Source organism: Equus przewalskii, chromosome 26 (assembly GCF_037783145.1).
Source record: "Equus przewalskii isolate Varuska chromosome 26, EquPr2, whole genome shotgun sequence".
NCBI classification, from domain to species: Eukaryota; Metazoa; Chordata; class Mammalia; order Perissodactyla; family Equidae; genus Equus; species Equus przewalskii.
Window position 1 is genome coordinate 1621094 of NC_091856.1, and position 15952 is coordinate 1637045.

General features: G+C 37.8%; 1 protein-coding gene across 12 annotated transcripts in view; it reads right to left on the bottom strand.

Annotated features, from left to right (window-relative positions):
- Positions 1-15952, bottom strand: part of RNF38 (ring finger protein 38) — a 161324-nt gene that overhangs the window by 32072 nt on the left and 113300 nt on the right. For all 12 annotated transcript variants that reach the window (XM_070595742.1, XM_070595741.1, XM_070595738.1 and 9 more), the window contains 2 exons: positions 9951-10144; positions 2544-2757 (listed from right to left, as the gene is read on the bottom strand). In XM_070595742.1, coding sequence (XP_070451843.1) covers positions 2544-2757; positions 9951-10144 — 408 coding nt within the window. The remainder of the gene's footprint in view (positions 1-2543; positions 2758-9950; positions 10145-15952) is intronic.

Consider the following 15952-nt stretch of genomic DNA (forward strand, 5'->3'; position numbering starts at 1 on the left):
GTACGTAGTTGTATATTTTAGATGTGGGTCCTTCTAGTTGCGCTGTGTGGGACGCCGCCTCAACATCGCCTGAGATCCGAACCAAAAATACCCCGGGCAGCCAAAGCGGAGTGCGTGAACTTAACCATTCAGCCATGGTTATTCTTCTTTTGATACACTGCTAGACCGTTTTTTCTAGACATCTATTTAGAAATTCTATGTATCTGAATTTTTTCCCATAGTTTTTTGGGGATTATATCTTTATTTGCTTTTGGTATTAAAGCTATGCTGGCTTCATAAAATAGAGAACTTACCTTTAAAAAAAAAAAAAATAGCCTGGGGGCCAGCACAGTGACCTAGCGGTTAAGTTTGCATGCTCTGCTTTGGCGGCCCAGGGTTCACCGGTTTGGATCCCAGGTGCAGACCTACATACTGCTTGTCAAGCCACGCTGTGGCAGGCATGTCACATATAAAATAGAGGAAGATGGGCATGGATGTTAGCTCAGGGCCGATCTTCCTCAGCAAAAAGAGGAGGATTGGTGGTGGATGTCAGCTCAGGGCTAATCCTCCTCAAAAAGAAAAAAACAAGAAAGAAAAGAAAAAAACAAAACAAAAACAGCCTGGAATCATTTATCTATTATTAAAATGAGCCTTCTTTAAAGGTTAGGAAGAAAGCTGTGAAGCCATCATTGTGCCTTTTAAATGGTAAATCCCCAATTAGCTTTCACACTTCTATGGTAATTCAGATTTTCTTATTATTCCTAGGTTAATTTTTGGAACATCCTCTTAAGTTTTCTTTTCATCCTCTCAAGGTTATATACAGAATTTCATTATAATAGTTAATAATGAAGTAATACTTGAGCACTTACCACTTGTACCAATTTAAGTACTCAAAATGGACTAACTCTTAATTCTCCCAACACCTCTTATCAAACAGGTGCTATTTTTGTTTTACATCTGAAGAAAATCCTTTGAATATTTCCCAGATGTATGGATATATGTCTTTTTATCATCTCTACTCTTCTTTACATTTGTTCTTTTCTCCTTAGCCACATTCACAAGAGGTGTGCCATTCTTCTCAATTTTCAAAACACCAGGATTGGGTTTTCTTTGTGTTACTTCCTTCTTTAAAAATAGATTTCCAGGGGCCGGCCCCATGGCTGAGTGGTTAAGTTCCGGAGCTCTACTTGGCGGCCCAGGGTTTCACCAGTTTGGATCCTGGGTGTGGACACGGCGCTGCTCATCAGGCAATGCTGAGGTAGTGTCCCATATGCCACAACTAAAATATGCAAGTATGTACTGGCAGGATTTGGGGAGAAAAAGTAGGGGAAAAAATAAAAAGGAAGATTGCCAACAGTTGTTAGATCAGGTGCCAATCCTTAAGAAAAAAAAATACATTTCCATATCATTAATTTTAGTTGTTTCTCCTGGTAACTTAAGCGTCTCAAGTCCTTTTGGCTTACTCTGCTATTTTTTTTCTCTAATTACTAAAGCAATTAGTTCATTTATTCTCAATTTTAAAAATAAATAATAAAAGTTTATAAAATTTTTTCAAACAGCTTTAGGTGTGTCCCACTGACTTTGATATGAAGATTTTTCCTTTTAATTATAACCTCACCTCAAACATTTCAGTATCATCATTTTTTAAATCAATGTTTTTTACTTATGATGTATAGCTTTATTATATTATGACCACAAAGAATGTGGTCTGAAAAAACCTCTTTTTAGAGCTTATTATTACTTGATCAATTTTTTAAAGTGTTTCACGAACATAAGGGTAGAACATGTTTGACCTAAGAATGGTATCTAGGCGAGATCATTATTTTCTTTCAAATTGTCATCAGACGGTATTTTCACTGTTTTCTATCATCCAGTGTAGTGGGTGAAAAATGGGATGCTAGTCTGAGTCTCTTTCCTTTGAAATTTCTCATGTCTATAAACTTGTAAGATTTTCTCCTTATCCTTCAAATTCAGCAACTTTATAAGAATACATCTAGATTTGTGTCTTTTTTGACCTCAGAAACTCCACAGAAAATCATACAGTTTTTGTCTTCATCTTCAGGCTCGAACACTGGCAAGCTCTCTCCTCAGCTAGTCCTTCAGTTCCTGGCAGGAACAAAGGGAAATGCAGTCTTGTACCTGCCATCTCCTTGGAGACCTATGGAAACCTTTGAGCAAAGATGCACCGAACTGTCTTGTCATTTGAATTATTCCAGAAGAAAGTAGAAGGAAGAGGGGCCATAGGGACATGTACTCAAACCATGACCAGCTGTCTGATCTCCTACCAATTCTCGATCAATCATTTCAAACCAACTATTATATGAAGTCATTCTGAGCTTTCATAACCTTGATCCTAATTTTTTAAAGTTCAACTTCCTAACAAAGCTGTATAGAATTTAAATTTCAATCCTTATGAAGAAAGATGGACTTATCTGAAACAGCTTCATTTTAGGTAACAGTGTTTCCTTTTAGGTAAAATTAAAGAAATTTACAACAAAAAACAACCTCAATAAACTGCCACCAAATTTTAGCAAGTGCATTTTCTAGACACTCTGTTACATTACCTGATCATGTATGTCAACCATTACTGCATTCTGCTGGGGTGGATGAGCAGCAGGGTGTAACAGACGGGGAGACACATTTGGAGGGTGGAAGGCTCGAGGTTCCTCTATTGCTTGCTGCTGTGCATAAGGGAGATGGTGATAGTTTTCATCTTGACTAATGGAATTATGTCGAGACAGACGATCCCTTCTTCCTCTCTGGCGCCTGACAGGAGGACTGTAATACAGCAAATATCAAAAAGGTCGTTATAATGTTTATTGTTATGACCAATCAAGATTCTGTATTGTCTTTCTTTGCAATCCATCAGTAGGATATGCCAAGGTAAGCTTGAGTACTAAATAATTACTGTGGTTCTCCATCAGCTCTGAAAACTTACAAATTGAAACAGAACGTATACGGTTTTTAAAAAAAATAATGGGGTCAGCCCCATGGCCGAGTGGTTAAGTTCGTGGGCCCCACTTCAGTGGCCTGGGATTCACAGGTTCAGATCCTGGGCATGGACCTACTCATCGCTCATCAAGCCATGCTGAGGTAGCATCCCACATAGAAAAACTAGAATAATTTACAACTGGGACATACAACTATGTACTGGGGCTTTGGGGATGGAAAAGAAAGAGGAAGGTTGGCAACAGATGTTAGCTCAGGGCCAATCTTCCTCACAAAAGAAAGGATAAAAATAAATAAATAAAAATAACAAAAGAAAACAAAATTGGTATTCAGCTCCAAAAGCATTTAGAAATCCATAGCCAAACACTGTCATTTTTTTTTGGTTTAACTGTACGAAACTGTCCTTTTTATAGGCCAAAAATAGTCAAATATCAGCAATTTCATATGGTTGAACCTACTATTTTTGCTCTACTTTATAAATATCATATAAAAAATTTTAATCTGCATATATCTTGCCAGTATTCCACATATGCCTAATGGGTACTTCATGTTTGTCTATTTGGCTAAAACATACAGAAAGACATAGTTCCCATATGCCCCAAATGGCAATTTTTGAAAATGAGAGGAGAAAACACATGAAATAACTAAAGAACATTTAATTTGTTGACACTGGCAAATATAATAGAACTGAGTAAATGCTGAGAATGGAAATGACTGCATGTCAGCATATATATTCCAGTAATATACAGAATTTTGAGTTAGAATCTGGTTATTGAAAGAAACCACTTTTACTCCCCATGGACTAGTCATCTACGTAGTTTAACAAATTTTAGCAGTTGTTATTGTGAGTAGACTTTCATTTTTTTCCTCTACATTTCCATAATTCATCTTCACTGCTTTTTACAATGGCTCACACCAACACAATTGGAAAAAGCAGCAGTCCTCATCAAAATGTACTCCACATTGGGCAAAAGAGGTAAAACAGCCCCCAGCCTCCTTCTAGACACAGCTGCACAAGCCACCTCAGCAATCTTTCCTGGGGTCAGGTCACCTTTCCCTCAATTGTCCCACTCTGCAACTCTAAATCTGTTTCTTCTCACTCCCAACTGCCCAATCTTAAAGCAAACAGGGCCACTCCTTCGCAACATTAACTCAACAGTGTTCTTGATACCATTAATTATATCTTGCCCCATTAATTGCTTCTGTATCTTTATTTTTAGTATGTTTCTTTTTGTATCTTTGCTCCAAAATCTACATGTTGTATTTCATTGTTTTTTTTTTTTTTTTGAGGAAGATTTGCCCTGAGCTAACTACTGCCAAACCTCCCATTTTTGCTGAGGAAAGCTGGCCCTGAGCTAACATCCGTGCCCATCTTCCCCTAATTTATACGTGGGACGCCTATCACAGCATGGCTTTTGCCAAGCGGTGCCATGTCCACACCCGGGATCCAAACCAGCAAACCCCAGGCTGCCGAGAAGCAGAACGTGCGAACTTAACGCTGCACCACCGGGCCGGCCCCTCATTGATTTTAAGATGCCATACACCTTAGAACTCACTTTTTAAACATTCGGAGATAATTTTAGTACAGTTTTTGCCCAACTGTCACCTAGCTTTCCTTCATGCTATTATCTTCCATAAGCATAGAAAAATTATCAAAATAACTGGTATTGTACTATTAATTCAACAAGAGAATGTACTTAGACTTCAGTTTTTCCACCAATGTCCCCTGCTTGTTTCAGAATCCAATGCAGGATCCCATGACTGCATATAGTTGTCATGTCTCCTTAATCTTCTCCGGTCTGATAGTTCCTCATTTTTTCCTTGTCTTGCATGACTTTGATACCTTTGAAGACATACAGACATTTACCCTACAGAAGGTCCCTCAACCTGGGTTTGTCTGATGTTTGCTCATAATCTGCCTGAGTGAATGCATTACTGGAAAGAATATCACAGAGGTGATAAGCCCTTTTCAGTGTATCAGATCAAGGGGCACACGATATTGATATGTATCACTAGTGCATATGTATGTATCATTGATCACTTGACTAAACTGGCATCTACTAAGACCCTCTACTACAAAACGACCATTCTTCCCTTTGTAATTATCAAACATTTGGGGGGAGATACTCTGAGACCATGCAAATATTCTGCTTCTGCTGAAAGTTTCACCAAAAATTTAAGCAAGCATGCATGGATCTTCAGCAATCACTATTACACAGTATTCTAATGCTGATTTCCTATTTACCTCATTTCCTCTACATGTATTAATTGGAATTCTATAAGGAAGAATTGTTGCTTCTCTCCATTTATTTATCTAGTTATTTATGATCAGAATGGGATCATGGATATTTATTCTTTGGGTTATAATCGACACAATCATTTTACTTTGTTGTTCAAATCATTTCAACTTCGTCCACTTGCACTGGCGCTTTGGCCCCTGTGCCCTTTCACTACGTCCCTATCCTTTTGAGCACTGCCTTAATTTCTGGCACGATATGTTCTAGGCTCATCTTGTATTTTGCCTACACCAGTTGTGGAATGAACCAGTTCTCCAAAGAGCCCTGGTTCCTTTAATTTCAGAATGGTATTTAGAAACTAGGTGTGCTCACTGCTACACAGTAGTTACTGTTTCTAGTCTAAGAGAACAGAACAAGAAAATTTACCTATGTATGCTAACTCATGTACATACACATATCTCTATCTATAGGTGTACAAATATTTTAAAGGATTGTTTTATGTATCACTAAAAAGAAGAAAAAGCTGCCAATTCAACTAAGATATGTCATCAATTTTAAGTCTTTATCCGATGTTAACATGCGAAAAAATGTGTACCTTAAAATCCAAACAGAATATGTATGTTCAGATCACTCACCTCCCAAAAAAATACTCAACCTGTCCACAACCCTTACGGGCCTCTTTTAACATTGTTTTATTCTCTTATTGCCACTTGCTCTTACTTCCTTACTCAAAAATAACTTCAACAGAGGCCAGCCCCATGACCGAGTGCTTAAGTTTGCATGCTCCACTTTGGTGGCCCAGGGTTTCGCAGGTTTGGATCCGGGCGCAGACCTAGCGCTCATCAAGCCATGCTGAGGCAGTGTCCCACACGGCAGAACCAGAAGGACAACTGGAATATACAACTATATAGTGGGGGCCTTTGGGGAGAAGGAGGAAAAAAAACCCCCAAAATTTCAACAACTTTGGAACTAAACACAAACTAAGATCCAAGTCCTCGTGCTGACATCTAAGTCCCTTTACGATTTTGGTCCCTATCTTTCCTGTATTGCTTCTTATTGAATCTCTGTTATGTGTGCCTTTGTGACAGAACATTTAGGAAGCAGAATTATCCGGAAATCTAGAAATAAGAAACAGTGATAAAAGACAGATAAATATTTCTTTGACTTTATACCAGTGATAGATATGTATTTTGTCATTTTGTTGTAGGTTTATCACTTGTAATTAGCACAAAGCTGTCCCCTCCTGGTCTCACTTACTTGCCTTTTGTTGGACTGAGTTTCCTAAACAGGCAATGCAGCACTTAACAATTCTGTCATCGTGCCAACATCAGAGTGCACTTAGATAAACCTAGATGGTACAGCCTACTAAACACCTAGGCTAGATGGTACTAATCTTATGGGACCACCATCATATAAGTGGTTGGTGGTTGACTGAACATTGTTATGCAGTGTGTGACTGGATATGTTGTTTACCTGTTTCACTGCATGGAAGTTCTATGTTCTAGTTCTATTCTTCTACTGATTACCCTTAAATTTTTAAACACATACTTCCATTTTTCTAAAAACATCTAGATTTACTCAGCATTCCTGGGGAGAAAATTAAAACTTAATACGCTTTTACTTCTCTCTGCTCTGTTTCTACCTCATGTTCAGATCTTTTCTGTATTTCTTTCTCTTTTTTAAACAGTAGACTTTTATTCAGACATATGTCTGGAACATGTCTTTCTTGTTTCCTTTGCTAAACCAATGGTTTTGAATCCTACTTCATGCATTTATTCTTCTGCTTCCTGGACAGAGTATAATATTTAATAATTCCTTCAGAGAGGATCTCTTGCTGGTCAACTTTTTTTGTCTCTGATGTTTGAAATGCTTTTATATTCTGGCTTTACACTTAAATGATATATGAGCTGGTACAACTCCAAGTTTTCTGTCTTGGGCTATTCACGAATATTTATCCTTGATATATGTTCTGAAACTTCACCAAGATCTTGTCCAACATTCGGTCTTTCTTCAATTTTGGAAAATGATTTTGTATTATTTCTTTAAAAATGTTTCCCTTCTATAGTCTTTGTTTGAAAATATTGGACATATTTAGAACTGATGGCTCTGTCTCTGCATCTAAACTAACTTTCCCACACTTTCCATTTTGCCCTTTTATACTACATTCTGGGAAAAGTCCTCAACTTGATCTTCCAGGAACTGAGACACTTTTTCTGCCCATTTATTGGGTTTTTAAAGTTTTACTAACTAAGATTTCTAGTTGATTTTTATGGATATAATATCTTCTTGCGTCTCTCTCATGTGACACTTATTCTAAAATTCTTTGTTCTATTAACTGTTTCCTCAAGTTCTTTGTTTACTGAGTTTAGTCAGCCCTTCTTCCACTTTGTTGGCTTCCCTCAAATGTTTGGTAATTTCTGGTTGTGTGCTCATCTTTGCATTTGAAATTATGCTAGACTGTTGCTGAATATTGCATACGCCTGGATAGCCCACTTCTGGGAAGAAATCTAGCAGCTAAGCTATAGCTAGCCTATAATGAAGTACTAAAAGGAATAACACACTGCTGGGCAGAACAAGCCTGTAGCTGGTTTTCTAGTAAGTGCCCCCTATTTCTCCTTTGTGTTTCCATGAACCTAGAACATGATGCTTCTCTTCAAGAACCCACAGCTAGGGGCCAACCCCCTGGCCGAGTGGTTAAGTTTGTGAGCTCTGCTTCGGCGGCCCAAGGTTTCGCTGGTTCGGATTCTGGGCGCGGACATGGCACTGCTCATCAGGCCATGCTGGGGTGGCATCCCACATGCCACAGCTGGAAGGACCCACAACTAAGAATATACAACTATGTACCGGGGGGCTTTGGGGAGAAAACGGAAACAAAAAATCTTTATTAAAAAAAAAAAGAAAAAAAAAAGAACCCATAGCTAGTTACTGTTATCATCTGGAAAGACACTTCTTGTGACTCCCTTTCTGGTTCAGAGCATTTCCTATGACCTAGCAACTGTACTCCTAGACTTATATACACCAGGAGATGTGTACATAAAGGCTCCTAGTAGCACTCTTTATAACAGTAAGAAACTGGGCATAACCATTATCCAACAGTAGATGGACACATAAACTATGGTATATTGATATAACAAAAGATATCACAGTAAAAATAAATAAACTATTGCTACCCACATTAAAAACAGAATGTTTAATACACAAAGTCAAAGAAGAACATATTTAAGTGAAAATAAAACACGCAAAAACCAAAACTTTTTTAGAATACATTTACAGGCATTAAAAAGTATAAGGGAATGATGACAAGTCACAGGATAGGGTTTAATCTCTGGAAAGGAAGAAGGGGGGATTCTGAGGTACTGACAATGTTGAATTTTAATCTGGGTGTTGGGTACACTTGTGTGTGTAATGTTTGGGTACATGTAGCCAAGTGTTAAGTATACACTTGTTTTACATGTTCTTCTGAATGTGTGATACATTTCACCATACAATAAAAAGAAATACTGCAGGTACTTAGCCTTGAAATAGCATGAGAAAATACAGTTGGTTATTATACTTAACAGCTATAAAATATTTTACCTGGTTGACATACATCATTTCACTTAAGGAACCAGGTAATGAAAGTCTTAGTGTCTCAACAGAAAAAGGTTTATTTTGTCTCATTTGGAACAAAGAACTGTGGTTTTAAGATCCTGCAGTATTAGCTTTCTAGGGCTGCCATAACAAAATACCACAGACAGGTTGGCTTAAACAACAGAAACTTGTTTTCTCACAGTTCTGGAGACTAAAAGTCCAAGATCAAGGTGCCAGCATGGTTGGTTTCTGGCAAGAACTCTTTCTTGGCTTTCAGATGGCCACGTTCTCCCTGTGTCCTCACATGCCACAGAGAGTAGAGTGAGCTCTCTGGTGCCTCTTCTCATAAGGACACTAATTCTATGGGATCAGCGCCCCACCCTGATGACTTCATTCAACTTAATCACTTTCTTAGAGGCTCCATCTCCAAATACAGCCACAGTGGGGGTTAAGGGCTTTAACATACGAATTTTGAGGAGCGACAAACATTCAGTACATAACACCTTCCTAACTCAAGATTATCAGTATTTCTGAGATTATCAGCACCCCAGACATGCAAACAGTTGTCTCAGCCCAAGGATGCATGATTTCCCTGGAAGAAGAAATGGACAACCTCAGGCAACAACTGAAGAGGAAGAAGATCAGGAAGAAATGCATTCCTCTGGGAAGGAAAGAAAGGCAGGAGCCAACTTCCATGGAAAAGAGAACTGAGAGGGGAACTACTGCTCAGTCACTCTTTCATACCACAGACTCCACAGTTTTATAAGAAACCGAATTAAGCTCTCAATTGCCTTAGAAGATACAGTAGGAATAGGAACGGACTGGAGAAGATGCAGCAAATTTCTAGGGTCTCCATATTTCCTTACAGTCATGAACTACAAAAATGCATTCTTCTACAATCAGGATGGCAGGCTGGCCCACAGTCTTAAGCCACAAGGTAGCTGAATTCATATATAATGGCATATTGATTTTAGGTACGATCACTTTAGCCTCTTTCAGTTTCTGCATCTGTCAACCACAAGCTAAATGAATTCTCATGATCTAGTGTGGGAATCTAAACAATTTGCAATGTTGTTTCGCAATGTGTGAGTGTATGAATACAGATGTGTTGATGTCTTTATAAAATGCCTACAGAAAAAATGCTTTCTGATGTTAAAAAAACTCACAAGTCTACCAATGGGAAAAAATTTAAGAAATAAATTGTAATCAACTAACCTCCTTCTGTTGCGTGCAGGTGTGTTGCATCGTTCCCCTGAGAAGTGATGTTGGCTTGGTCGAACTGAAGGGGGCTGCCTATTTGATGTCATCTCCCATGGTCGCATTGGTGGTGAGGGAGCTGGTGATGCTGATGTATAATCAAAGACTGAATGAGAGAGGCGCTGTCTCTTGGGACTCGGACTATCTTCACTCTGCCAATGCAACAAAATCAATCAACTGAATATGACCTTTTAAGGATTTTGCATTACTGTACAATCATGCACTGCATAATGACATTTTGGTTGATGATAGACTGCATAAATGACGGCAGTCCCATAACACTAGTACCATATAGCCTAAGTGGGCTATACCATCTAGGTTTGTGTAAGTATGCACTCTATGTTTGCACAATGACAAAATCGACTAACGATGCATTTCTCAGAATGTATCCCCGTCGTTAAGTGACACACGACTGTATTTTCACAGGTGTTTAAATATATTTACCTTAAAGTATAAAGGAGGAGAAAAATATGCTATCAACTTGAATTAAACACCTTTAGAGAAAAAGATGTTGGGGGAAAGAGAGGGAGAAGGGAGATGCACAGTAAATAATATCAAATGGAAAGTGAAATCTGTTTCTTAAAAATCATAAAATTCAGCAGGTAACAAATGATATGGTGTACTATGGAGCAATAAGCAATTGTAAGGTACTTGCCCATCTCTTTAAAACGCCAAACCAATTGAGAAATTCCACTATGCTCCCTCATCACTTATGAGTACTCTTTTAGGCATCAAGTCTCACCTGAGCCATCAATCCAGGAGGGTAGGTATAATTTAAGTAGGCCCTTGTCTTGATTCTAAATCACATTCCTCTGCCCCTTTATTCCTATTGTTCAAGGCGATTACAGTTATTTTCTTTAATAAGGGTTATGGGGGTAAAGTAAGATTTATATAAAACAGGAGCCGGCGCAGTGGTTAAGTGCGCACATTCCACTTCAGCGGCCCGGGGTTCCCCAGTTCAGATCCCGGGTGCGGACATGGCACTGCTTGGCATGCCATGCTGTGGTAGGTGTCCCACATATAAAGCAGAGGAAGATAGGCACGGATGTTAGCTCAGGGCCAGCCTTCCTCAGCAAAAAGAGGAGGACTGCAGCAGTTAGCTCAGGGCTAATCTTCCTCAAAAAAAAAAAAAAAAAAAAAGATTTATATAAAACAGATAAAGAAACAGTCAACTATCTAAAATGTCAGTTCTTAACTAGAATGTGACAGCATTTTGGGAAAGACATGGGGTTTCAGGTAAATTATGGGAGTGATGGGTAATTCAAAACCTATACTTGTTACATGTTGAGGCATAGCCTCAAGGTTTTCAAGGATCATAGTATTGCTTACTAGCTATAAAATTGGTATGGATCTCTTAATGGAATTAGTAACTTTCCAGGATTCCCCACACAACTCAATTTTCCAGTCCAGCCTCACCAAAACTGTCAAAATTACAAATTAACCAAATGTCTCATGAGGGTTGAGTGTTTTCTAAGAAAGCCTCTCCCACCTCCAATCTACTCTTGCAAGTTCTAAGTATTTGGGTGTTAGAGCACTCTTGATTGCAAAATAATTGGTACTTGCTGCCAGCATAAAAAAGCAGAATATTAGCTAAAGAGTATATGGGGCTACATATTACAACATGAGGTTTTAAGAGAGAAGCAGATAAAACAGTATTTATTAAACTGACAGGAATGAAGCAAATTGCTAAATGGTTACTTCTAATCATTCCAAATTACTTAGCAGAGGTAGTCCCAAAACCATGTCTTTCTCCTTCTATGTTTAAGAATATTATAGTTTAAATTTGTCATAAGTATAAAATAGTTTTTAGAACCATATACAAATGTTTTTGTAACGCTCCTCGCTACACTAACGTTATTTTCTCTCTAGATTTAATGGTGCTAGTAAAAGCATATTTGTTTTTACCCCTTGATTTTAATAAGGAAACCAGTTATGTTCTGATCATCTTAAAAGCTAAAAAATGGAAAAATAACCATTGACATTTAGATTAAAAAAAAGGCATAATGACCAAGATCTGACAAATTCATACATGAAGTACACATGAAAACTAGAAATATGTGATCACAGTAAAAAAGATTTGACTAACAGTGATTTTTTTTAAAGCACAAAATGCTAATAACCAATCATGATCACTAGCGTTCACATGTATATCCTATACTGCAAAGCTTAATGCAAGCTGAGGTAGAGAAACGTTGAATTCTAAAAATTCACTGCCCCAAACGGAGACAAAAATGACCCGAAAAAGCACTTAGACTATCAACCTTTACATATTTTCAGTGATGTTCAAATTGTGGGTTAACCCTGTTCTGATTTTACAACAAATGCATTGTTTTGAAGAGTAGAGATAAGGAAAGGTGACTGAGAAAGTTTCCCATGTCTTCTCTTTGTGCTGTGATAGAAGAGGAAGTGAAAGGGCAGTGAGCTGCTCATTACTACTATGGTAACAAGTCTTAGATTTTTACTCAAAGAAATAGGAAACCACAATGGATACTGTAAGACAGGGAAATATGAAAAGTTAGTTTACTATACGCAACACGGTTTCATCACATTCCTCATCAATTTTAGTACTCTAAGGAACTCCAAAAATAACCTCACAGTTTCCAGAAAAGGGAAGAGGGAATAACCTACACAGGAAACAAGAATTAGATTAGCACTAGAATTCCCACAGAAAACAAAAGATGCTCAAAGTGCCCTGAGGAAAAATACTATTGAACTTAGAATTCTACACTCCAACCAAACTACTAATTTAGTGTGAGGGCAAAAACAAAGACTCTGAGAGATGTATAAAGATTCAAACTTTCAGAAAATTTTACTTGACTGATTTCATATGTGCTCACGTGCTCTCTTTTTACTTAAGGACATACATTTAACACAGAAGCCAGTCAACAGTAGAAGTAGCCTAGAAGTGCAATGAAAAGAAATCCCACGATGACGGCGGTATAGCGGGTCTGAAAAGTAATCACTCTAAATTAAAGTAAGAAGGCAGAGGACTCGGAGAAAAATGCCCTAAATAATGTGGATTCGAAAACAATATGATTGAGAACTTGGAAGTTCTTAATAAAATTTAAGCACATGGCTCTTTTGTCGTAAGAAATACAAAAGGCAATCCGAGAGTCTAGGAAAAACAAAGACAAAAACAAAGCCGTATCATTTTGTCACCGAAAGCATTCTTTGGGTGGAAGAGATAGGAGATTCCATCTCCTCCTCCACAGGCCACACATGCTATTTAGTTCTTCATGACTGTACAGATATTCCTAATACTATGAAGAATGCTTACTGGTTTTCAATTATTATAATCAACCTAGGACAAGGCATGAAAGATCACTGTTGTAGTTATAGAAAAGAACATAAATATTGTTAACTTTGATAAAGCAACTATAAAGACTTCTGTGGTGACAAAATCGAAGACCAAATCTGAAAATCCTAATATAAACATCTAGAAATAATGGCTTAAATACAATGAAAATACTTTTTAATTGCATTTCTGAACTCAGATAGGGAATTTCCCAAGGACCAGAAACAAAGAGGAAAGCTAAAAACCAGGTTTGTTTTTTTGATGCTCTCAAGGGGGACAGAAGATAAGGTCTTTATCACTGAGGCCCCCGCATAAAGCCAAAATTTCCAAAGTACTGTACTTTCAATAAAAGGGAAGACTAGAAAAAGTCAGCCCACTGGCACAGAGACTCGATAAAGAAACATGTCTACTCTATCTAGACTGGGAATTGGAGAAGGGATTTCTCCCCTGAGAATTCAAACCACAAGGTTAGCTCCTCACACCAAGTCTAGGGTTCAAATTTTTAATTAACCACAGAGATTTTTTCTATGAACCTTTAAGCTTAGAAATTTATATAAAAACTGGTCCAGAACTACGCTACACAAGGACTCTGGACAAAGGAAACGCAAAGCAGAATCTGGAGGGACTCTCCCGTTATCTAAGTCAGTGGTTCTCAAACTTTTGCATGCATCAGAAACAGCAGATCGCTGGGCACACTCTCCAGTCTCTGGATTCGGAAACTTTGGATTGGGGCGAAGAATGTGCGTTCCTCACATGCTCCCAGGTGATGCTTGCTGCAGCTGGTCTAGGACTACACTTCAAGAACCACTGAACGAAGAGATAAGGAACTCTTAGGAAAACTCACTACAACAGAAAAATTTACATTTTTAATTCTCAGGGGGAGAAGTTTCTTCTTCTTGTTGACTCTCTGCCAGTGGGCTGACTTAGAAAGTACCAGGGGTTGACAACCTAATTCTGTAAGATGTTAATTCAAATCAGGTACAAGTACTGTCTCTACTGGTACAGAATATAGGTACAGGTATTACAGTACAGAATACTGGTGCAGATTTAGGAATCAAGGGAGGGAAGAGAGGGATGAAGGAAGGAAGCAAGGACAGAAAAAAACTAGCTGGCTAGCTTTTATACATCTAATAAAAAGAACACAGGACTACATTTCTATTAACAGCAAATCATCTTTATAACCAAAACATCATTATGAGAAGGGAAAACAACCCTGGAGACCTAAGAATGAATTCTATGATTCCAAAAAAGCAAGCCAGAAGTCATTAAATGCTAAATGTTATGGGAAAAAAATATATATATACACACGTATATCTAAAAAGAATATATATATGTCAATCAGGAAGTCTTGGAGATAACGGGAGATGCTGTGGCAGACAAATGTTCCCCAAAGCAGAAAGAGCTTCCAAGTTCTAGATAAAAACGGGTGACCGAAGTGTGTCCCTAACTCCAGCAACCACTAGTGAGCTCCAAGGACTTTCCTTCTCAAAAGAGCAAGGGGGCAACTAGAGTAGGGAGTAAATCTCCAATAAGCTGGTCCTCTCTCCACTCATCATTCAGGACTACCTTTCATCTCAGACGTACAAATAAATAAGTACACCGCGATTTAAGAGTTCCCAGTTCTCCTTTAAAACTCCCAGATTTCTCTACTTGTCTTAACTATCTTTGACAAAAGATGAAATTTCTCATTCTACAATTAAGGAAAAAAATGTTAAATTTAAATGGTCCCAAGAGAGAAAACACTCACTGAATTCCATTCATTTTAAATAATAGATGTGAATGCACTTGGAAAACTAAAACACTCTATATAAATCAAGTTGCTAATAAAGAATAATCTCCATGGCAGACCCTTTTTTGTTTTGCAAAGGATGGATATAAGCAGAAGGAAAGCAGGAAATTAACAATTTTATATTTGGATCATGCAATACAGTTTACAAAATGATTTCTACATGTTCTATTATTTAACTCTCCACAAACTCAACTTTTGTTTATTTGAAGTTTCATTTGTTTAAACTAAATTCATACTTCTGTAAAATGTGTTTCTATTAAACAATGCAATGAATATACTGCCCTTGAACCACACACTGCGTATATTCTGATTTCACATAATTCACACAGGACTTTCGTTTTCTAATGTAGAGCTCTGATACTCCTTGGCTCAAAAAATTTGTCTTAGCAGCATCTTTTCAAATCCCATGTCTACTTAGACAGGGGAACCAAAAGAAAAAAAATAAACAAATGGGACTACATCAGACTAAAGCTTGTGCATGGCAAAGGAAACCATCAACAAGATGGAAAGGCAACCCACCAACTGGGAGGAAATATTTGCAAATCATATATCCTACAAGGGGTTAATTTCCTAAATGTATAAAGAACTCATACAACAACCAAAAAAATTAAAGACCCAATCAAAAAATGGGCAGAGGACATGAAGATATTTTTCCAAAGAAGATATACAGATTGCCAACAGGCACACGAAAAGATGTTCAACATCACTAATTATTAGGGAAATGCAAATCAAAACCACAATAAGATATCACCTCACACCCATCAGAAGGGCTATAATTAACAAGGCAAGAAATAACAAGTGTTGGAGAGGATGTGGAGAAAAGGGAACCCTCATATACTGCTGGTGGGAATGCAAACTGGTGAAGCCACTATGGCA